The 25,928-nt window shown below is 36.2% G+C and overlaps 1 protein-coding gene across 1 annotated transcript in view; it reads left to right on the top strand.

The window, feature by feature from the left end:
* The window catches only part of LOC149088139 (agrin-like), a 344,527-nt gene that overhangs the window by 254,840 nt on the left and 63,759 nt on the right, over positions 1–25,928 (top strand). The window contains exons 11-15 of the mRNA XM_089244905.1: positions 12,246–12,476; positions 15,145–15,297; positions 18,378–18,470; positions 21,978–22,139; positions 23,481–23,624. Of these exons, the coding sequence (XP_089101031.1) occupies positions 12,246–12,476; positions 15,145–15,297; positions 18,378–18,470; positions 21,978–22,139; positions 23,481–23,624 (783 nt within the window). The remainder of the gene's footprint in view (positions 1–12,245; positions 12,477–15,144; positions 15,298–18,377; positions 18,471–21,977; positions 22,140–23,480; positions 23,625–25,928) is intronic.

The following is a 25,928-nucleotide window of genomic DNA, read 5'->3' as shown; positions in this document are numbered from 1 at the left end:
TTAATTAATTGAATAATCGAAATTAATTAATTGAATAATCGGAAGGAAATTAATTAAAAGAATAGTCGAAAATTAATTAATATAGAACAGTTTAAAATTTGTCAATTAAATACTCGAAAATAATGCGAGAAATAGTTCCCCAATTTATTAAAATTCTAAATTCATGAAAAACAATTTAAGAATTTGTGAAAGTTTTCAATACTTTTGGGGTTCTCTATTTGATTCAGGGCCCTTGGCGTGACGCAGGAATCCTAACAGTGGTGTCACAGCCTGGGGCGCATTGGGGAGAACCCACACTAATTTGAAAAATTATTCTGAGTGCTCTCAAAATTTATTCAGAAATCCCCTATGCAATAATACACTGACTTACGTCACCCTGCATTTACGCCGTCTCGCTCTAAAAATCATCCGTGAATAAACGAGGAGTTGAATTAATAAATTTAGTCTTCCTTATTTTGATCACTAAAATCATAACTCTTCTTATATATGTGAGATCGTCGTATATGGGAGTAAATACGGTATATATATACACTTTTTCCCTTATACAACCTTATTTTTTTCAACATCCATTCATTTTTTCATTCCATGCATGTTTAAAACACTCTGAAGAAAACTCTTTTTACCGCTGATCACAAACCAAGAGACCGAAAATAATTTTTTGTTCCATTTCCTGAATTCGTTTCACTTTCGCTCTTTTTATGACATTTCTTACCGAGAAGTGCGATCTTCGAGTCCGAAAACGGGAAACGAACCCGATTTCATTGAATAAGAAAAGAACACGCTGTACGGTATTCCAGAACCTTATCCACATTCCGCTCTCATCTTGTTTCTGGAAAAAAAGATGGGAAAAAACTAAAAAAATACAACAAGCAAAAAAAAAAATCTTTCTAACTTTTATTTTCTGAAATGTTTAAAGCGAATAAATTCTGAATGAAGGTAAGAGAGAAAAAAAAAATACAAACTCAAGAAAATTCCAAGAAAGTAGCAAAAGCAAGGAAGTAAGTGCACCAGATGTTTTCAACTTAAATGTGTGCGTCCACTTTCCCCTCTTTCCACTTTGCGCAATGAATCGACTTAAGAATCTTTGGAATGAGAACCTTCTCCAACCTCAATTTTTTTGCTTTTCCTTCAAAAAAAAGGAAAATCCCGGAAATAAAGAAAACGAAAGCAACAGCTACTTTTTTTTTACTTCTTTTAAGAAACTACGAATATCAAGGGGTGAAATGAATTCGATTCTGCTTTTTTTTTTCATTTTATTATATTTAAAGATTGAACCAGATGTTGGAATCTCGTGAATCACGAGAATGAGCGAGATTATGTGAGAGATAAGTTCAACGGATACCAGTGTCCAAAAAAAAAAAAAACTTTGAACAAATAAAAGTTTTTCCTGTTTTGCATGAAATTTCGATTTTGTTCCTTTTTTTTTGTGAAATTATTTTTCTCGGAACTTTCTGGAAAACACGGTTCTGTTATGTCTTGGATTAAATTAGTAAGATAATTATAATCAGCTGAATAGTTAATATTTGACGCTCGTTAGATGATTAGTCAAGATGGTGCTTCTTAAGAGATCCGTCAAATTTGTGTACTCGCAATAAGCAGATGAGATACAGTGAAACCTCCATACGATGATCCCTACTACTACTAAACCACACATGCACCTCGTCCATATTACTCGGCGGAATCTAATACGATACGATGATCCCTGCGGACCAAGGAAAATATCATTCTAGAGTAGCGGTTCTCAACCTTTTTTGACTCACGGAGCCTTCTAAGTAAAAAAAAAAAAATTCTATGGCGTAGCCCAAATTTTTTAATTATCCATCAAAGTTACTGATTAATTTTTACCACTTAAAAATATTTATAATTATTTTTTTTAATTTTACTGTTTTTTTATTTTGTCTCGAGTGTCCGGGCAGCCCCTGGAGAGTGCATAAGGAGCCGCAAGGGCTCCGCGGAGCATCAGTTGAGAACCGCTGTTCTAGAGGGATTATCGTTATATCAAAAGACAGCATTACCACCTCGTCTCACCAAAGCTATGCTGTTGTGGACATATATTTTTATCGCGAGTTAGTAAGTACCACTAGGAAATGTGGTTTTAAGTATTCAGTAGCAGCCAGTGTGGTCTTAACGCGTGGGCCCCACCGGACATGGTACGGAGACCTCAAGAAGGGCTTCACAAAAGTTGGAACTGGTTAAATTTTTCGAGACTTCGCCGCGAAAGGCCTCAGAAAAATCACTTGGACCGAGATCACGAAATCACAAAAAATCACAGCCCTATAATGCTCTTAAGACGACCCTGGTCGCAGCAAAATATCGTAATTGATTTGTTGATTCATAAACTTCATATAAATTATCCCTGTAAAGAGGTCTATTGCATTGCACTTTAGTGTCTTACACAAAACGTAAGAACACCAACATCTTCAACAACACTTAGGGTGATCACCTGGTACAAAATACCGATGTTATAGGCGCTCTTGCAAGAACAACGGATGAGGAGTTTAAAAACTATTGAAAGTGATTTTGAGCGAGATTAAACAAAATATCGTTTTGTAGCGGTTTCAAAATCTCTTATAAAAAATGTCATAATAGAGATTTATCGTTGTTAAGAGTATAGTTGTATCGAGAGGAGTTCAACATTAAACTATGGGCAATTCCAAACAAGATTTGAAAAAATATCATTGTAGGGAGAATTCATCATTATATCGAATATCGTTGAAGGGAGGTTTCACTGTAATGTGCGAACCAGCTGAAATTTAATAAATGGAATAAATATTTCACGAACCAACAAAACATAAAATAAATTCTGAAAGATAATTTGCAGACCCGTAACAAATAAAATCACATAAGTATTTTTTTGACAGACCGGCAAAAAATAAAATAAATAGGAAATAAGTAAATAATAAATCAATTCTGCAGACCGGCAAAATATCAATGAACAGGTGGATATCGTGTAGGACCAACGAAAGAGATATAAATTGGAAAAATAACTTGCGGACCACGCGCCAAAAGACAAATAAATTGGAAAGATAATTTTCGGAACGTAAAATTAATAGGAGAAATAATTCGCTGACCGGGATGGAAAAAACAGAAATAAAAACAAATTTAGACACAGTATTTTATTATGTGGCAGCTACATAAATTTTGGGCGGAATTTTTTGTGGATTCGCAGAAGATTCCCGTGGGTAAGCGGACGAAGAATGCTGACACCAGTGCTAAGTGAGCCCTCTAAGGGCTCACTTAGCACTGTTTTCACTCGATAGCAAAAATTAATTAAAATCGTTTGCTCCCAAGCCTATAAAAATTTAAATTTTTAAAAAATAAACTATTTAATGAGAAAATACCTTTTATATGCCATTTTGATGAGTTTCTGTTATTTAGTTACTCAAAATTTCTCTGTAAGAATTCCTTGTGCCCATAAAACCTTTTGTGCCACTCCTACAAAAAGAACGATCCTGATTACGCCCATCCTTTTGGACACATAATTACTTCTGTATATATTGCTTGTAAACGTTCAGCTGAGTGTGCCAAACACAAATATTTTTACCATATTCATTAACATTTTGTTTGGAAACGCCCTCTATCATCAATATTATTAACGTTCCTCTTTTACAATCTGAAAACTAACGCACACAAAATTCTATTCGTGAAAAAATATTTTTGTCGCTGTCAGCTCTTCAGTTTCTAACGAGTATTTGAAGTGGTGAACACGAACTTACAGAACATCTGCATGACATGTTTAGTACTACGTCTCATAAAATAACGATTAACTAGTGTATTTTTCAGAATTAAGTAAGCATAAAGTCGGTCTGCCGTTCGTTGTAACGAGTCCTTTCGAACGCGGGAATCGGGGAGCAATTGCGATTCAACCGAAGCTATTGAAGATGGCTGAATATTAAATATGCGGATTGCTATGTATGATAATGATTGTTAAAAATGAGTTGTTGAAAAATATAGAATTATAGTTACTGTGAAAATATAATACAAGATATGCCATAATTTCTTAAATAGTATAACAATTTAAAAGCATCAGTATTCTTGATTGTGGTTGGTGAAAAACTTATCCGCACAAAGAAAAATTCCTTTATTACAAGAAAAAAAATTAGTTGGAATTTTCCATCGATAGGTGGCACAGCAGCAACAGTGATTGGACCCGAAATTTTCTTCAAACTCTTCTGTGTCCGAAACTTCGTAAATCTTCAGTCGGCGATTCGTATCTGAGGTGAAACAACTTCCCGAAGAGTGCTTTATCCACCGATGTCAACATTACAATGAAAACTTTATTTAAGTACCAGTAACGGGGAAATTCAGAAATACAAATACAAGGGCCGTAACAGACAAAATGCCCAACGAGGTGGCTGAAAAAAGATGATCATAAAAAATATGGATGCCGAATATAAATCTAAACTATATCCAAAATATAGCAACCCAATAAGAACAATATAAAACCAATAACTATGATAAAACATAAATATACTGGCCACAAAAAATATCATGTTTGTCTTATCTGAGTAGGGATAGCTTCTCGATTTATCACAATATGTCTGTCATACATCTTTTTAAAAAATGAGCTGTTAATCACCCTATCATTTTTATGAGACTGATTAACAGATTTCCAGTGATGTGCTTTCGTACAGTACCCTCTATCAACAGGGAAATTTAAACGAAATTTTGTTGCAACTTTGTTTGTTGACTATATGTTTTTTCTCTGTACTAAAACAATCCATTTTCGTGAGAATATTTTTTTCTCAGACCACATTCCAAAAATACCTATTCCTTCAATTTTTATAAATTTTTAAACTATTAACGAATTTATGGCACATCCTGTATATCAAAACCATGAAAAATGATTTTTACAATCATCACCTCATGTCAGATTGTTGGAAATCAAGTCATACACTCCACAAACATGCAAAAATAAGAATTTTTACGCTAGAAGTTAAGTACTTCTCAAAAAAAAGTCGCTTATATGGGCATGGCTAGAACTTTAACGGCCTAATACCCGACAGAATATGATCCATAAAAAATTCATCTGCCCTAAAAAAGCATAAAAATATGCTTTTATCAAATGGTTGAACGTATTTCCTCGAGAAAAATGCAGATAGCAAGAAATCGCCATTGTCGAAAAGGATGCCGAAGGTATACAAATAAAATTGCCAGTACCTTCTAAGTCTACCGGAAAATCGCCAATCATGGCCAAAAACTATGTCAAAGTTAAGTAAAATTGCCAATTATTTCTAAAATCGCCAATTACGGGAAATGAAGCAACCAAATTAGTGAAGAGAGAGATAGCTTGAGAAAAAAAATCTCTCTTCTTTGATATGCTGAAATACGCAAGGCAATGCTCCAAAATATGAAAAAATCCCTTAAATTTTGAAGATCAGGAAAAAAGTCTCAAAATTACTGAAAACCATGGAAAAAACATGCTCTATTGCGTATAACAGTGAAATATGCAAAATGCATAAAAATATGCAAAGTATAGTACATATACAGTACTATATGTGTAGTATCATAGGCGTACGCAGAATTTTTTCGGGAGGGGTCAATTACTTTTTCTCCTCGGGGGGGGGGGGGGAAGTTGCGTTTTTTCGTCCAAAATAACACTATAATCTCGACTTGTGGGGGGGAGTTAGACTCCCCCCCCCCACTTTGCGTTCGCCAATGTGTAGTGTACATACAAAATGCTAGCGCTACTTATGGGTAACATATTACCCAGATATCTACCCCAAATTCTTTTATACGTCATTTCAACGTTTTCCGAATTCTATCCAAAAATAGAATGTAATGTTTAGACATTTTTTAATTCTCTTTTAGGAATGATTCACTACATATTCATAAATTTAAATTCTTTCTAGACGATACTATCTAAAGAATGTTCTCACTTATCCAACAGTAAATGCCTGCATGCACATCGAAAAATACATGTAAATACAATGCATGTTGCTGTCTCTCATGGCTCCGTGATTGCGATTAGTGTCACGATCACGGGAGCTTGAGAAAGAGCGTTAAGCTGCTCGATATTTTTCTTTCGAGATATACCATCATTTTTTTTTTAATTCTTATTTAAATGAATAATACTTTCTATATCTCCGAAAAAATCGCCAACAATTGCCAAAAACGATGTCAAAGGTAAATAAAATTGCCATTCTTGCTAAAATCGTCTATTACGGGAAATGAAACTGAGGGGTTCCCTCTTCATTATGCTGAAAATAATGCAAAATAATGCTCCAAAATATATGCCTTAAATTCTGAAAATCATGGAAAAAATTCCTTGAAATGCTGAAAATCATGAAAACTGTCCTATCGCGTAAAAATAGCGAAATAAGCAAATTCGTAAAAATCCTATAGCTACGTAACATTATCCAGACTAGTATCCCAGATTCTTTTATACGCCATTTCAACGTCACTGAATTCCATCGGAAAAGAAAATGTAAGGTTTAGCAATTTTAATATTTCTTTTAGAAATGGTGCTTTTGTTTACGATATGTTTATAAATTTAAAATTCATTATCTCATTCAAAAAAAGACGACGTTATTCCCATAATGTTCTCACTTATTCAATGTTAAATACGTGTATACATATATCGGAAAAAAACACATGTAAATACACTACATATACTGAGAGTTATGTAGCTGTCTCTCGTGGCTCTTTCGTGATTGCCATTAGTATCACGATTCCGCAAACTAAGCCAGAGAAAGAGCATTAACCTGCTCGATATTTTTCTTTCGGATATATACTGTCTTTTTTCTTTCTGTTTCTGTTTTTATGTATAAAAGGGTTCTCTTCCATCGAGGCTTCTTCCCGAAAATTAATATTATTCGCTTTTATCCGTCCATAAAACCTTTCGTCGACCACTAGAGTAAAAGGAGGGAATGTCTCCCGATGATAATGATGATGGTGATTTATTGAATACTACTTGTTCCCTGGAGAGCACTAAGTAAATAAATATGAGCCAAGGCTGTGTAAAGGTTGGGACGGGCTGAAGCAAATGATCAACTAACTCACTTCGTACTGAGATATTTTTATGTGTGTTTACTGTATATTTTTGTAGCTCTTTTTTCTATCTCATTAGTGGAACCGAGCTCTTGGAGATGGAGGCGAAATATGTGCTATCATGTTTGCAAAAAAATATATATATTGTGTGTTTTGTTATCGTGATCTCTTGGTGGTAGTAAATGGCGGCTAAAACGCTCACTTTATGGATAATATTTCTTTCAAGAAATGAATAGTTTCGAGTTTTTTTGGCTTTTTTTTTTATGGTGAATTATGGCGATAATTGAAGGATTCAGTTCACCTTAGAGAAAATATAACTCATCCCTCGCCGTGACAGCCATTCAAGAGACGATTTGTTTTCTTCCTTTTTGTTTTGTTCTATGTAAGACGTTCGCTCAATTTGAGAAGTCTATTAATTATACCTTAGTGAGTTTTACCGGCTACATAATTAAAAGATAGTGTTGTAGTGATGCTATTTGTCTGTATGTTTTCATTCCATATCGTTCTTTTCTTCTTTCTTCGTTCTTGTTAATTTTTCCATTATATGTATTTTTGCTCCTCATATCTTTGATCGCGCTCTCTATCTTTCTATCTCTATCTTTCTATCTCTATCTTTCTATCTCTATCTTTCTATCTCTATCTTTCTATCTCTATCTTTCTATCTCTATCTTCCCCTTTTTTTATCTCCTTTCTTCATTTTTTATCCCCTTTCTTCATTTTTTATCTCCTTTCTTCAATTTTTTATCTCTTTCTTTCGATCTCTATCACTTTCTTTCGATATTCATCGCTCTTTCATTCTCCGCTTTCTTCCTTTCTTCTCTCTTTTTTTCACCATCGCTTTCTTTCTTATCTCCATCTTACTCCTTTTCTAGCTCTGTTTTTCTCGGTCCTCTTTTTCCTTCTACTTTTCATCTTCTTCCTTCCAATCTCCATGTCTCTCTTTCTCTCTCTCTTTCTTTATTTATTTCGATCTCTATTTTTTCTTTCTTTTCCATTTCTGTCTTTCTCATTCCTCCTTTTCATTCCCACTTCTTCTATCTCTGCCGATCTCTAAATTTTTCTTTCTATTTCTATTTTCCTCACTTCTCCATTTTTATACTCCTCTTCTTTTTCTATCTCATTCGTATTTCTTTTTCCATCTTCCTTTCTCTTTACAATTCTATCTGTCTATCTATTTATCTCTATCTCCGTATCTCTTCACAATTCTATTTATCTATTTATATCTCCCTATCACTTTACAATTCAATCTATGTATATCTCTTTCGCTCTCTCTTTCATTCAATACTTATCCCATTCAACTATATATCTCTATCACACATTTTTTCTTTGACTGTTTACCACGTTTTCTTCTGAACCCCGACACCCGCTCTCTTTTGATCTCTATCTGTTCCTCCATTATTTTCCTCCTTCTTCTTCTTTCCATCCCATCTTTATATCTCTATTCTCTTCCTCTTTCTCATTTTCTCTTTTTATCTCTATTTTTCTTCTCCATATTTCAATCTCTCTCTCTTTGCGCTCCTCTCCCCCGCCCCATCTCTCGTTGAATCTTTTTTCATCTCTATTTTGATCTCAATCCTCCCTTTTCTCTTTGAATTCCCACCGCATTCTAACCATATGTCTATCTTACTTGGTCTTTTTTATTTCGATTATTATTCAGTTTTCTCTTCCTTTATCTTTTAATCGTCCCATCTTCTTTTTCCCTTCTATCTTTCTCTTTTTTTCTTTGTATACATTTCTCTCACAATCTCTACATCTGATTACCTTTTTATCTCTAGCCCTCTTCTTACCTTCTTTCGATTTCTTTCTTTTTTGTTTCTATCATCCTCTCTCTTTCTATCTATATCTCTTATGATAACGCTAGCTCTCTATATCGCATCAATATACTATTCCTTCTTTCTATCTCAAATGTAGCAGATTTCAAAGTTAAAATGCGGGACACGTGTTTCTCTGGAGCCTATTAATTTAAAATGTAGATGACGTCATCAACTAACTTACGTAACCATGCGCATCATTCAGAAAAAAATTTGATAAAATTCGCTTTCCTCCGTTTCCAACTAATCGCGATGCAATTTAGGTACAATAACTCAACTTTCACCCTTCGTTTACTACCAATAAATTATTTGTTTCAATTACATTACTTTTTTTCTGAAATAAAATAATACAAGCAGTGGATGATGTACTTATAATTTTAAACTTCTTTATAAGCTGTTGTTAGTAATTCAAAAATTTCTCTACTCCATCTTACTTTCTTTTTATTGTTCTTTTTTAATTTCCTTTTGTTTTCATATATTTTTCTCAGTATTTGTATGTTTCCCTTGGCTTTTTATTTCAATTTTTTATATCTTGTTCGATACTCATACGATATTTCCATCTGATAATTTGAATAAGTGAGAATAAGTAAAATGTGAATATTCTCTCACAAAAAAGGAAATAATTATACAGGGTGTCCAAAATCCGCCTTTATCTCATCAATTGTTCGTAGTGGAGGAATGGTTCGTTTGAAAATTGCTCGAAATACGTTCAAAAATCACTTTCTGCCAGTTTTTGAAAATGAAAATATGCAGTGTGTAATAAATTAAAACCTAAATTTTTATATAGACACCCTTTCGGAAATACTCCTAATAGAAAGTTGTTGCCCTGTCTCTTCTGATGCCAACAAAAAAATCATGTTTCTAAGTGCAATATTCACTGAGAAATTTGATTTCAAAAATCGGAGAAAAGTTGGTAAACAACAGCATAAACTAACGGAAAATACTTATCTTTCTCATTTATGCTGTTCTTTCCCAACTTTTCTCCTATTTGTGAATTTAAATATTTCCTTGAATATTGCACTTGGGAACCTGAATTTTTTTTTGTTCGCCTCAGAACTCAGGAGAAACAAATCAAATCAAATTTATTCCTTTTCAACATACAGTGATTTAGTATTAATTTTCTATACCATATTTATCATCCAGAGTCTATGATGCCTGTACGGACGATTGGAAATTTACATGATAATTAATGAATAAAATGAAAAATACGACACACGCAATGAACATAAACATTAAAAAAAGACACATATACAACATAAGCGAGACAAAATTATAACAAAAAACGTAATGACAAAAATTAACAACAGAAAAACATACACACACAACACAGACAAAATTCTTAATGCATGACGGGAAATGTAAAATAAACAAAACCTTAAATAAAAAATATACAAGAAAATAATGAAACTCGCACATACTTAGACAGCATAAACAAGAGCAAATTTTTCTTTAATTAAAAGATATACATAATTAAAGTGGAAAAGCTAAAGTGGATAAATATTATTGCTCCACCTACATATCAAAATAAGAGTTTACGTCGTCTATTGAAATTAATAATTTGAATAATAATTTTTTATATTCCGCGGGTGTGGATATATTTTGTATTTCCAGTGGTACTGAATTATATAATTTTGGAGCTAAATAATGAAAATGTTTGTGAAAAATTTCTTTCCTAAAAGTAGAGATAACAATTTTTTGAAGGAGTTCGTTAAGGCAGGGTTAAGGCAAGGTGGAAATTTAGATCTTTTATTTTGTGACACCCTCTCAACACTAGTACAGGGTGATTTTTGAACACATGTTGAGCATTTTTAAATTGGTATCATTACTCTATGATGAACGGTTGATAACGTAAAGGCCGAGTTAGGACTCATAGGACATCCTGTATGACTGTTGAACAGTTTGAGTTTCTGACTGACCTCACTCGATAAGTTATTATCCTTCATATGTGAATAAAAAAATTCTAAGCAAAAAACAGCGTTAAATCGAAATCAAAACTTAGTGATCGGCATTTCAGCATCGAAAACTGATAATCAACATTATCAGTTTCCGATTGATTGTAGGTTGATTAAATTGATGAATGGATTCTATTTTCCAGGAAAATTTGCGTGAACTGGAAATGTGGTGCAGTAAGATCGATTCTGGTCAACTCTACGTGATTGAGCAATTTCGCGGCAATCGTTGAGAATAGACAATATGCAGCGAGATGATCTTAAGGAAGTCGTGTCCTCCGAAAACTCGGTGCTGACTTACCGGATGTCCGGAAAGTAGGCATGCAGACAGACGATCAATTTATTATATTGATAACCGATTTTTCACACGACTGCCGTCGCTAAAAGCACTCATCGTCCAACTTCAACGCAACTACTCTGATAGCTTTCCCGGGAATCAATCGAAATATGTTCATTCAGAAAATGCACTTTGATCAGAAATAGGATCAGATGCATTGGTATTTCGATCGTTTTGAACCTAGGATATAATTTCAAGTGGTTGCGGTAATGATTTCAGTCTTGAATCACGAGAAGGGTTTCTACCCACACTGTGCTAGATAAAGATTGCTATTTCTCTCTATTGATGGTTGTAGACACGTGGAATGTTATTCCAGACATCTTTCGTGTTCTAGACATGGGATCATATTTTATAGCAGTGTGGTTCCCAAACTTTTAAAGTCACGGAGCACTTTTTAGGCGAAAAGTTCACCACTGAGTATTAACGTTCACAGGATAGGGACGGCGGAAGTCACGTTCGACCTGTGCGCAACTAACAATTAGTTTGGATCGGATCATACATTTGGAAAGGCTAGAAAATACAGTGGGTGGACTATCGGCAACTAGGAGCAAATAGCATGGGATGACTAATTCCATTTCCAACTGTACTAGATTGTTGCGCGGCTGAAAATATAATGGAGCTAGCATGAAACTATGTTCTTTACTTACCGAGCCTGGGGTGACCACCGATGGATGGAGACTTCATTTCCCACCCAACTCCACTGGTTGGAAATTGCCGTATGGCGATACATGACCGGAGGTGGTGTGCGGTAAAGTAGCATCAAAAAATGATCCGGGTTGCCGGATTTAAGTCGTACAAGTTCATCGCGATTCGATGATGGCATGATGCAGAGCCGTCTTAACGCATTGGCTCAACCCAGGAACAAATAACTCCGGAAATATTTTTCGCTCACTGGTCAAATAAATCCAGTTCAGTTCAAAAAAAAAACCTTCGATGTTTGCTCCGATATGTTTTATCATATTTAAAACATTTGGTTTCGTTGATTGAAAAAGCAGAGAGCTCCTAGCTTTACCCTAGCATAAATGCAAATTTTTGTAAAATAAATAAATAATTTTTCCAAACTCTTCGCGAAGCACCAAGAAATCTTTGGCGGAACACATTTTGGGAAACTCGATTCTAAAAACAAGCCTTTAATTCTAAATATTTTTCTTATTTCAGACATGGGATCGTCAAGCCAAGGTTGCCAAGACAAAGTGTGCAGCTTCGGTTCGACTTGCGAATATGACGCCGAAATGTCACCAATCTGTGCCTGCAACTTCGACTGTCCGAATACGAGGGAGCCTGTATGCGGCTCCGACAGTACCATTCACGTCAATGACTGCCGCCTAAAAGAAGAATCGTGTCGCCAGCAGACGCAGCTGTACATCCTCCCAATGTCCATGTGCGAGGGTATGCTCAACAATTACGTTATCGAAATTTTTTTAATACACGGTAGAGTGGTAACCAATTGGAATCAGCAGTCCTGTATGTATGTATGTGTGTGTGTGCATGCCGGTTGTACCTACATCTCTTACCCGTTTTCGTATAGATATTTTGACAAATTTAAACAAATGCCGGGGTAATGGGGGGGGGAGATTGATTCCCGCTCATAGGGTTACCAAAATCGCTTCCTGATGAGGGAAAGAACGGAAAGTGAGTGTGAATGTATTTCATTCATTTACTCCAGGACGAGATATCTCGCCAATTTACGAGAAGAAGTCAGAAGTTGGAAGACAACATTTGTATACTCATGGAATAAAAGGGCTTTTATAGATGTGGATAATTAATTGAATGCTAAATCTCAGACGAGTTGAAAGTTTGTTAAATGTTGTGAAATTTGCATGAGTCGGATTATCAACTCGTACATTTTTTTGGCTAATACAGCCCCTCTACTAACAATATCCACTAACAGTGCCGCGGTAAACTAATCACAATTCCCGCACTTCAGGCATCATCCTCGAAAAGGAAAGACCAACAGTGCAACGCTTGCGAATTGCTGATTTCTCAACTTTTTTTGCCTTGCCTGAGGCTATTCATACCAAAATCATAGATTTTTCAGAATATCCATATCTGCACCAGCCAAAACTCCGTGGCATACTATTTGCTCAACTTCCACCTCTCCAAGTTCACTACGAATGCGCACGTATTCTGATGGGGTTGCCAGCTGAAGCTGCCTGATTGAGGGTGTTTCAGAAACCACTCGTAAACGCTAATAGATAGAAATTGTAAAAAGTAGTATGTTCATTGGCTGGGCCTGGAATTTCAAATGTGAAAGGTTTGTGAAGTTAGTTGCAGCTTTGGTTGATAGATGACACAACAGTCGTTTCAACAGTTGGTGATGTTGCTGTTCGCAAACGTGGTCCAAATCACATTACGATGCATTCAAAATGGCTGCCTTGCCTAGAAAGGACATGACAAAAGTAAAATGCTGTTTAAAACCACTTTTTCTGCAATGTTTCTGCTACTACTACTACTTAACCGCACATATGCCACGTAAACATTCCTCTGCGGAATTTATAAGGAATTGATACATGCCGGAAAATGTGTTCGCATGTACATATGGCCCTGATGTATTTACGCTGTCAGAGTTATACTTGCTCCATATATTGGTGGCGCCATCTGTCTTCCATACTTTGAAGTGGATATGGTTAAATGCTTGAAATTTTGTTATGGAAAGTATCTTGTTAGAAGTCTGCCTGCTCTCTAGGGAGAGACTTTTCCAAATAGGGAACCGGCTCAACATCATTTCAAAATTAAGGAATCCTTTCTGAAACACACCCGAGCAATACGCGCTACCCTGAGAGATATTCTCATTGTATCAGCTTTGATCATGAAACGATATCTGCAAAGACAGAATTATTCTTAAAATAGCGGCAGAAATCCATATTTACGGCATATAATCCTCATATTAGCCATAGAAACATATGCATTATGTAATCTGAGATCTCAGTCCACATACCCTGAAGATACACTAGATATTTTGTCTCAAAAATTTTGAAAAATAAATTTCAATAACACTCCAAAACAGAAATTTTTCGCACCTTATGCCGAGGCGAACTCGGAAAGAAAAGTAATCTTCTCTCTACCGGGATTCGAACCCAGACCCTCTTGCATTCCATACCATCTACACCACTGGAGACACGACCCTACTTTCCTTATTCCACTCACTATGGTGAGCACTTCTTTCCGAGTCCACCTCGGCATGAGTTCCGGAAAATATGTTTCTTTGATGTATTGAGCTGAAAATGGGGCCGTCTATCTTTACGTTCCACCTGGAAGCCATTTGCGGAAGTTAAGAGAGGCTACTAATGCCTCTACCTCAGCGAGTCACGCCACAGCGCGTGAAATAAGGAAAGCAGGTTAGTGTCGACACTGGCGTAGATGGTAGCATGCTTGCCCGGAATGCAAGAGGGCCTGGGTTTGAGTCCCGGCGGAGAGATTAGATGACCTTTCTTTCCGAATTCGCTTCGGCATGAGGTCCGGAAAATATATCTCTCCTTGGTATTGGGCTAGAATGGGGGCTCTGTCTATCTCTAAAATACATTTTTCCCACACAAATGCAGCTTCTGTTAAGAAAACTTTCAATAAAAAGCCGCATAAAGCATTATAACTCAAAGTTATATTCTAATCCAGCATCAAACAAAAACAAAACAAGAGCAAAAAAAATTCCAACGCAACATGAATACATGAATGTAAAACACTTTCAGCATTTTACCCGTTTTTCCTCTCTCCCAAAGCATTATTCATTCCTTTAAATATTTAAAAGTTTTTTTTTCTTCTTTTGTTAAGTTCGTGTATAAGTTTTGCATGGACTCGGGTAAGCGGAAAGGTAAGTCGCAGCTAGGTCGTCTCTCTGTGTGTATGTGTGTGTGTGTGTACTTCTGTGTCGCATAGTTTCCGTGCTCAAGTCAGTGTTGTAAGAGATTCATGCTCCAGCTCGAGTTGCAGTTCATTCCTCTAGAAGAGAGAGACTTTTCTCTTCAAGAATGGAGACCCTTGCATAATTTAGAAGTAGAAACCTTTTCCTCTCTCTCTCTGTGTTCCAGTGTTTTTGTTTTTTTTTTTGCTTATCCTGTAGATTACAAAGACGTGCCTTGCGACGGTGAAGTGCCTCTGGTAGATCCACTCTCAGGTCAAGACTACGACTGCGGAGATGGCCCTAATTCAAAGAGATGCCCTCCCAGTAGTTACTGCCATAAAACTTCGACCTTTGCGAAATGCTGCAGAGAAGGTAAATAATGTATCAGGTTGGGAAATCTACTTGTTTTTTGTCTGAATTTTATTCATTTATTCAGTAAAAAAATAAATAAATCTATTAGAAGAAAGTGAAAGCGCCACACACACTACCGAAATCACTCGAATTTTTCTGATTCACATACAGGGTGTCCGATAAATTCGCAAATAGTTTAAGAACTCTTAAAAATTAAAGGAATCGGTATATTTTTATGTGGTTTGCGAGAAAGTTATTCTCACGAAGGGAATTTTTTTTTTTCGGTGCAGGAAAAAACATTTAGTTCATACTTTTGTAGATTAAGGACACCGCATGAAAGCAAATCACTAGACTAGAAATATACAAATTAGAGTCCTATAAAATGTAGGGTGTGCGATTAACAACTCGTTTTGGAATTTTACTGTAACTACTTTATCGCATATGACAACCGTACACCAACCTCGTTCATATGATCATTGGCAATACAGGAATTTACTGTCGATCGTGTTGCGTCGGAAACGAAGGTGTCATCTATCGGTGGTCACTTCAGGTTCGGAAATAAATTATCTTTGTCCTTTCCCGGGATCGCATCCGTGGACCTAACGGTAGTCTTCATTGTGGTAAATAAGCATGTTACCACTGCAATATTCGAGCGCAATTTACTTTTTCCTGTTAATAGCGCACAAAAGGTTTTCATTGTTACATTTAAATTGATGGGGGTTGTTTTTTTACCTCAGCCATGAATTATCAGCTTAGTACGTACCATCTGTGAAAGTTAAAATAATTACCGCCTTTCCGATATAAATAATTCCGATTTGTGATGGTTGCAAAATATTGGAAAGAAAAATAATATTTTTGATTTTTTTCTCCCTTTCTCCTCCGCCCTCTGCTTTCTTCTCGGTCTTATTGTGTGATTAGGGGCTACTACTACTACTACTAAATATTCCTCTGCGGAACTTCTAACGAATTGGTACATGCTGGGATATGCGTGTCCGTGTTGTGAACCTAACGTGAAGCTTGTTTCTGTTTAATGCTTGCATAGGGCTGCCATCTGCCACGTATTTTTCGAACTATGAGTGATGTGTAATGTTTGAAGATTTTACCGTTGTAGGTTTGTTGCTCTCTGCGGCGACACTTTTAATGGGGAGATCGGCTTGCGCATTCGCATCTCGAAGTTGGGAACAAACTTCAGCCGACCAGCACTGTGGCGACGGTGAGGTTCGAACCCGGGGCCTCGCGATGCGATTCCGTCACTATGACCACTCGACCACCGCAACGGCTATGATTAGGAGCTACCAGATTTTGACCATCGAGACACAGGGAGGAACAAAGGTAACTCCTGAAACTCTCATTCAAAGATTACGCCTTTTTTAAGGATTGTACATTTTTAAGTGGTCAATCAACCATCTTTGAAATTAAACTTTTCCTAATGGAAAAGGCAAAGGTAAAAGCAATCTTGTAGGTAAGAGCCTCATTCTCGGTACATCACACCAACGGATCCCCAGCTAAAGATTTAAAAATGTTTCGGGCACAGAAGAGATTGAAGAAAGGTTCACATACAGAATTCTGGGATTCACTTAACTGTAGCGTCCTCTATTGACGAAAATTTGTAATATTTTCTCTTACAAAAAAAAATCCTCCTCCGTGAAAATAACTTTTCACAAAAAGCACTTTCGCGAATATACCAATTCTTCAATTTCTACAAATTTTTAAACTATTTATTAATTTATAGGACACCGCATATTATTTAAAGAGGAAAAATTCATACAGAATGTTGTGTTGAAGGTGAAAATTTTCATTTTAAGAAGAATAAGGTAAATTCAATTATTTCTAACGAGATTACGGGTTCAGTTAATTAATTTTTTAAACTAATTCAATCTGTCGCATTGCGGAAAGTTTTTTTCCTCTCTTCTTTTTGTAAATTTTGAATATTTTTCTTATTTGTATTTTATTTTTTCACTGTTTGTGATTAATCTAACGTAAGAGGAGGAAAAAATGAATGATCGTTCATTTGCATATCTTATATTTTTATTCCGATCCTTTATCCGTATAATTTCTCGTATATTGTGTAATTTGATCAAAAAAAAATGATTTTTTTTTTTACGTCTCAAAAACATTTCATTAAATAAAAATGTCATTTCCTTTATTTTGTTCATTTAAATTTGTTTCATTAATTGATCTCGTTCGTAACAAGATAGGTAAAAGTATCCGGCAAATACTTCTATTAGTTAATTTAAATCTTACATCGATTCTTATGTTAATGATTTCTAATTAGCCATTATAGATTTATTATTCAATGTAATTTTTAAACTTTTATCCCCTGAAAAGCCACATAAGCATAAGTTCAAAGAAATTATCTCATTTAGCTTAAATAAGAACCTAATGAGCCAAAAAGAAATGGAATTATGCATTCAAAATGAATTTGCAAATTTATGTTTGTATTAAAAATCATTTCCTGTAAATTTTTAACAAAGAAATTTAAGTAAATATACCTGTACTATAGAATCTTCATGATACAAAACCTCACTACCAGAAAAACGACATCAATAAACACCAAAAAAGTTATTCATTCACATTTCCACTAATGACAATTTCCAAAAAAAAACTATATTCATTGTTTATTGCTCTCATCAATATCAATTTTTCTGCTAAATGGATTTTTCTTCGGTTCATCCGTGTCCTTTTTCTCCTAATAAAAAATCGAAATTAGCATATCTTATCGACGTTATAAGCTGAACAGATAGTGAAAAAAAACTCTTCGATTCGTTCCAATGGGCATATAAATCTCAATTTGAAAAGAATCTAATGACTTTGCTTCTTTGGAAAATATTTATGGACGACATGAATGACTGAAATGAATCGAAGATCAAGAAAATAATACCAAAAGAAAAGACATGATGTCCATTTTAACATTATGATGGTGATTTCAAGAGTTATTAAGTAAGTCCCGATGGGTTTCGATTGGGATAAAAGAAAAAAAACCGTTTCTAATGAATCGATGGTAAACTACTGTATATATATACCGTTATTACTTTCAATGCAAATGAATCTAGATTTTTCCCAGAAGAAAATAGTTTTTTTATTCCTCTGTTTCTTGATAGTGGCTTTAATAAAAACTTGCGTCGATTCCACTTTTGGCTGTTGTCCTGATGAGAAAACAGCTGCGCTTGGTAGCAATTTTGCTGGATGCCCGAGTAAGTGATTCTTTCATTAATATTACTGCTATTTTTCTTTGTCCCTTTTTTTTTTACGATTTTAAATTGCTATTTAAGTGATTCTTCTTATTTCCTATGTTCAAACTACTTTTGAAATTTTTATCGAACGGTTTTTTGATGGTTAATGACGTTTTTATTGATTTTTACCCGGATTCATTTCGAAAAAATATGAGATGAGGCTACGGATCGACAAATTTGGTGCCTCAGAAATGAATCGCTTGACGTTCTATAATAGGACGTTTTATTACACCTCTTTTTCATACGCAATCACTATATCTATTTCTAGGGTCGAATTAGGTAATATTTATGGCACCTGATGTCGTTCACCAGGTAAAAACCATTGTCATGCAATGGTGTAATTGACAATAAGATTGATTTCTTTTTTTTCCTCATTTGAAATGGGTTGTTGATTCAAAAAATATGCAGAATTCATTTATTTCATAAAAGTTCGGCCAGACAAGGACGGCACCTTCCAGATATAGATTACGGGTAACTTTGCTATTCGTGTTGCATGGACCGCGTCGATAGCCAGAGTAAATGCTAGTTGTATGAAACTTAATTTTTTCACACATCAAATGCAGCCTGAGACGAGGTAAAAGGTGATATGGTGTGCGATTTTGCTATATGTGGGATTGTTGATCATGTCTTTTTTATTTTAAGATGATTACGGGTTTGCATTAACTGTGATTCCGTTATGGGGAGAGCTGATAAAGATGTCTATGTATACAGTTGGTCACACAATCGGGCGTCATCCCTGAAAAAAGTTCCATTTATTATGCTGCACATGTGGATTACATACCATACCATTGTTTTAACATAGCTCGTAGACAAACAGACTGGAAGACTGAGCGAATCAAGTTGCCCGTTTTGACTCATGCGGCGCTACTAAAAACACTTTCAGGCACTAAAAAACGAAAAGGCTGAGGAAAAATGACGCATTGTTTAGTTCCTCACCTTCACACGAACATGAGAATATTTGCCAGTAACAGTAGTGGAAAGATAGACTACATACATTTTTATTGAAAATGAAAACTTTACCATTTACTAGCGTGAAAAACACACGAGGAGACATTGATTTATTTTTTATTTAATAATTCAAAACAGCACGCATAAATACATGAATACAAATATACAAAATAAAATAAAGACAACAGAACAAAAGACAAACATACACTATGCAACTCTTAGGGATCCATTCGGTTCGTCCTAGAGCATCCCTAGAGCATCCGGTCCGTCCTTCACACTAAACCAGTGAACACGATAAACTGACTAAAAAACTAAAAACTAGCAATTAAAAATAAAAAAGAAGCGTTAGTTCGGGTTGTGCCATCTATATTTCAAAAGCGCACTACAAATATAAAGAAGTGTTTTATAGTCGCGTTACTGAAGTAACTAGGAGACTAGCATGTGGAGTCGCCAGTCGACTGGTAGAGTAGATATTCCCGTGATCAATACTCCAATAGCCTCGTCTGAGTGACGTCATGAAATACTGAGTGTTCTGGTATCTAAAGCAACATCAGTATCGTTTGAGAAGGGCCTAAGGGGCGGAAACTGAGGTTCAATATATATCCTATAATTAAGAGAAAACCCAATGGTACGGAACCGAAAATGTCATTTTATATCCGGAGGTTAAGAGGTTAAGTATAAGCAGTGGTTAAACTGTATGATGCGCACACGTATTCTGGCAGGGCTTTCATCTCAAATCTTTAGATATAAGACGCGTCAGCAAACACTTTTATGAGTAAGGTGAACGCGAAAGGTAATTCTAATACAATTTCACAACATATTCCGAAATCAAAGAAATGGATTGTACAGTTTCTACAGACTTATACAAAGGTAATATCGAATCACAAATATAAGAAATTACAATGTTTACATCTCCTTCGGTTCGATTGAATTTCACCCATGGAAGAATCGCTCCAAGTCATCTCATTCGTCTATGATCAGATGCATCATAATGTGAGTAAACATTGCCTCGAAGAAATTATCCGAAATAATCGAAAACAAGAGTTTCTACGAACGTGTTATGTTGCCCCTTTAGTTTCTACGCTTTTCTTTAGAATCTGGACGCGAAACTGCCTCGAGGATAATATATTTCTTTCCTTTTTTTATTATTGGATTTTTTTTCTCCCTTCTCTTTACCGGACTGGTTTCTATCCTTTGATGCTTTCGCCTTCAAATCAGAAAGTTCTGTAGCGAGATACGAATTTGATTAGCTGAAAGTAGCTGGAACCTTAGCTCCAAGGAACTAAGCTATTTTCTTCGGAATAGAAAAGAAAAAAAGTCTAAATCTGTACCCGATCGAAACGACTTGTTCTTTTTCTTATATATATATATATAATAGATACACAGAGAAAGAGAAAGAAAGACACCAGGTAATTCCCAAAAGGTAGCGGTAGAAGGAAAACATAACGAAATAACAAAGTCCGAGGGAAAAGGGTTCCAGGCCTCCTTCTTTGGAATAAATAGAAGCTGACAAAGAGACACATTGAAATTATTGCGCTGCAAACATTGCGAGACGTCTGAGAAAATCGAATTTCGACGTTTCTACTCTCAAAGGGTTGATATAAGATCTGTTTCATGTGTGTGCTGATTCTCTACATTTCAATGACATGTACGCTTACGATGTATATTTCTGGTGTGTTTTGTTGTGGGAAATAAATTTGAGTAAAGATACGCATGCGTGATGCGATTCAAATCAGATCATTCTTCATTCGTTTCACACACACACACACACACACATGTAGGAAACAAAAAATCAAAGTAAATTTCGAAGAAACACGTGTGTGTTCAATATGTGGAGGAAAATAAATAAAAAAATGTCATCAATTCACCGGCACGCAATTCACTCAAAGGAAAATTCGCCAACATCTAATTCATCGACAAACTACCATAGTGAGTAAATGAATGAACAAACGATCGAGTGAGTGACCAGGTGAGAAAATGATTGAGTAAGTGAGCCAATCATACGATCAATCACTCAATCGCTCACTCACTCGGTCATTCATATTGTCACTCGCCCACTCAATCGATCACTCTTACGGTCACTCATTTGGTCCCTCATGTGGTCACTCACTCGATTCTTCACTCATTCACTAGTTCAGGGGGCTTGGTTAAGGGACCCACGGAAACGAAATTATCAGCTACCCCCGGGTATATGTTTACTAAGACACTGGAATTTTACTAAGTATATGTTTACTAAGACACTGGAAGTTTACTAAGTATATGTTTACGAAGACACTAGAAGTTTACTAAGAGTATATGTTTACTAAGTATATTTTTACTAAGACACTGGAAGTTTACTAAGTATATGTTTACCAATACACTGGAAGTTTACTAAGAGAGTATACGTTTACTAAGAGGGTATACGTTTACTAAGACACTAGTAGTTTACTAAGTACTAGGCACACTGGATCAATGTAAGGGCGCCGTGTAATAACCAAAAATTTGAAAACTACTGCCTTACACGGAATGTTTGTGTTTCAGGCGTATGCAACTGCAACAGACTAGGGTCATACGGATTGACTTGCGACGCGGAGACGATGCAGTGCTCGTGCAAGCCGGGTGTTGGCGGTCTGCGGTGTGACAGATGCGAACCCGGATACTGGGGATTACATAAAGCCACAGAAGGAGGAAGTGGATGTTCTCGTAAGTATAAATCCTATCAATATACCTTTTGAATGGACGGGATGTCCCATAACTCAATAGAAATGAAAGAAATTATAGCGCAGAGGCAAGTAGTTTTTTCAGGGGAATTCTATAGGGTCGGAATTGACTTTATTTATCGCACGTTCACGTTCAATTTCAGCCAATGGCGCCAAAAAAAGGGAAAAAGTGAACCCTGGATGTATGAGAAGGGAAAAAGTATTTTCCTCACACACCACAAAACATAATACTGTTGGAGAGAAAGAATAGACAATTTTTTTCCTTTGTAATTGCCTGTGACTGAAGGATGAGCCCTCCCCGCTCCCCAAATCGTGTAGAGCATATGTGCTGAACCCATGACCCGCGGGCCAAAGGTGACCCTCTGAGTCATATGATATGGCCCACGATGTCAACCCTACATTTTTTAAAATGAACTAAGCGGCATATTACCAGGTCACTTAAGTGACCGCAATGCAGCTCCACGTTGCTTAATTGGTTCGTGGCACATTCCCAGATCATTTAAGTGATCCGCAGCACATTTACAGAACACTAAAGTGCCCTGCGGCACATTCTCTCTCCAATTAAGTGGTCCCCTGCACATATCTAGACCATATAAGTAGCCTGCGGCATATTCCCAGATCACTTTAGTGGCCCGCGACACGTTTTCAAACAAACGAAGTGGCCTGAACTCTCCAAAAGTTTAAGCATCTTTGGTGTACGGCATCTTCCTGTCACTCCCTGTTATGTCAGCAAGGTTGCCATATTTTGCAACTTCTGAAGTGGAGAGATGAATGTATCCCTCGAATAAAGAGTGTGGGTAGTTGCAAACTTTCGTTGCGCTTTCGTTACAAAAATATTGTTCATCTTGACGTGTACTACCCTTCCCCTGCCTCCGGTTCTGACCGTGGAGTTCCAAGACATCCTGTATTCCCTTCCATATACCTCGACCATTTGGCCAAGATCTAAGTGCAGATACACTTCTCGCATATATGCCATTAGTACGTTATGTGTCCATCATCAAACAATTTACGATCAAATACATTATGTGCATTTCTACATTATATACTGTACATCTGTACATATAGTGGTGTATATATATATATATATACAGGGTGCAAAGCAAACAGGGAGTACGGTATAAACCGTTGATACTAAAGGTAATAATTCCAATGTACTACACGTTATTTGGAAACTTTTCCTAACTGGAAGTATACCTCTAGGATCATCGCCAGTAAAATGGCATACTCCCATTTGCTATGCACCCTGCATATGTGTGTGTGTATATATATATATATATATGCATGTTACTGACATGAGTGTAAGTGTCCGATCTGTCCATTTCAGCTTGCAACTGTAACTTAATGGGATCCGTGAGAGATGATTGCGAGCAGATGACAGGAAGATGCGTCTGCAAACAAGGCATACGAGGAATGAAGTGTGACACCTGTCCTAAGGGAACCGTTCTGGGACCTGACGGATGCACTGACGGTAATTCAACTCATCACTTCACTAAATGGAACGGATATATATCTATGTAAGGCATCAACATCTAAAGAGCTTCACGGATCAATCATCGATCCCGGGATTCATCTGCGACTTCCGAATTTATTGAAAATACACCGTTCGGAATGAAATTGTGAACGCAGCGATCAATTGAGCCATTTGTTCCTATAACACAGACACAGCAGTCTAAATCGCTATGGGCTGCGGTATATAATAGACCATAAATCAACACACACCCACATGAAAAGAAGAATCGAACAAAATCAATCACTCTTGGTGTAATTTCCTGTAACAGCTGTCTCCCGTTAGGTGGCTCTGGGATCAATGCTAACTGTATAGACGGGTGTAAAAAAAAATGGAGACCTTACTTTTAAAGACCCTATTGATCGCTGACTTCATTATCGACTTTTTTTCAACTAATTGAAAACTGGTAGAGCTTAGTTGACTAGACGAACCCTTCATTGTATTCATTCAATCTTCTCTCAGGGAAGGAGGAAAAGCATCAGGGCATTATGATATATAGTATAATGCAGTATATTTATATATATATTACGGTAAATTTGATAAAAATCCAATTATTCTACATAATCACCGAGTACTTTGGAAAGTTTCGTGAATTTCCCTAAATTAATAACTTTTACCGGCAATTATGCATAGTACCCACAACCGTCGTTGGTAAATTTAATGCGTACTTAAAAAATTAACTTTTACCGGGTGATTATGCAGAATATACAAGCATCGCGTCGTTGGTTAACATGATAAATCGTATATCTATATGATGCACTATACATATGCAAAATATCGTCAACGAATGAGGCAAATACCAGGACATACTAAAAAAATTCCTAATGCATTTCGATACACTATGGGTGTTGTCTTCAGAGGATAAGAGTATCACGCTGAGCATCATGTGTCGAAATGCTTTGGAATTTTTTTTAGTATGTCCTGGTATTTGCCTTATTCGTAGATGATTTTTTGAGTATTTAAGACAAAGTCATCTACTCTTCCGTATACTATACATGATAATTTATACATATACAGTCGAAACTCCAAGAGACCGTAGAAATCACTTCGTTACAACGGAATTTCGTTATAAAGGAATTCCAGGTTATTTAAAAATGTCCCTACGTAAACTTCTCTTGGGGATTAGAAAAGTATTCGTTAAAACGAGATTTTCGCTATAACGGCATTCGTTAAAACGGGGTTCGACTGTATCGTATCATTACATCGGGGAGCGATCGCAAAATTTGTTATCATTGTTGGGTCCGACTATATATTCATCCCTACATGCTGAACTCATTTGGAAGTTTTTAATATTTGTCAAATTTACCAATCACACTTGGTTACTATGCATAACTACCGGTAAAAGTGATAATGTTTTTAGTATTTATGAAATTTACAAACGACGCTTGGGTATTATGCATATACGCTAATAACAGTGATAAGTTTATCTTTTTAATAATTGATTTATCACATTTATCAAAACATACATAATATAGCCCTGGAAATAGTACTATGACAACCCTATGACAAACAAGGTGAACATTAAATAAGTTGGCTTGCTTAAGAGCGTGGCAGCCAGTTGTCGGATCGATAATGAAATTTTCTTTCATTCTGTTTAGAGCAAGGGGTTCTTAACCTGTTGGTTGAGAGACGATGAGAGATGGATCATATAAATCAACACCATATATAGCGGTTACGAATTCGTTTGTTGCACCACGTGTTTCATGGATAGATAGATAGAACCGCTCACATCCGCGAACTGATGCAAAGTTCCTTACTTCCGTTACCTCAAAAGAAGCAGAGTTGTGTCGGACAACTTGGCAAAGATTCATAGTGGTGGCTCCCCGTGCTCGCAAGTATCGAATCACTCGCGTCGTTCTCCCCATGCAGACAGCCATCAACTCAATGGAACGTACAAGCCATTTCACTAAAATGTATAGTTGAATCCAATGACTAGGGAGAAAAATTACACGTGGCGCCCAGTGGCACATAAAAGCCGGAGACCGCAGCCTGGAATTTCAAAAGAAGTGTGGAAAAGACTTGTGAGCAAGTAATAAGTTGGTATGTTGAAGTGGGAGAGATTTAAGAATGGTCTAAATACACAATGTATACAAAATATATATACAGCGCTTCCACCGTGACGGGAAACGCAGAAGCAAAGCCTCCTTTCACAGTGATGGGCAGTTTTGTTTCCCTTTCCTTTTACGGAATATGCAATATATACACACACAGAGCCTCCGTTGACAGTGCTGGGCATTCACATTTGAATTACTCACGTACATTTAC

The sequence above is a fragment of the Pholcus phalangioides genome, unplaced genomic scaffold, assembly GCF_987345545.1.
Source record: "Pholcus phalangioides strain wild (caught in Gottingen) unplaced genomic scaffold, Ppha-v1.0 ptg000003l_1, whole genome shotgun sequence".
In the NCBI taxonomy this organism is placed as follows: Eukaryota; Metazoa; Arthropoda; class Arachnida; order Araneae; family Pholcidae; genus Pholcus; species Pholcus phalangioides.
This window is presented reverse-complemented; position numbering and strand designations above follow the sequence as displayed.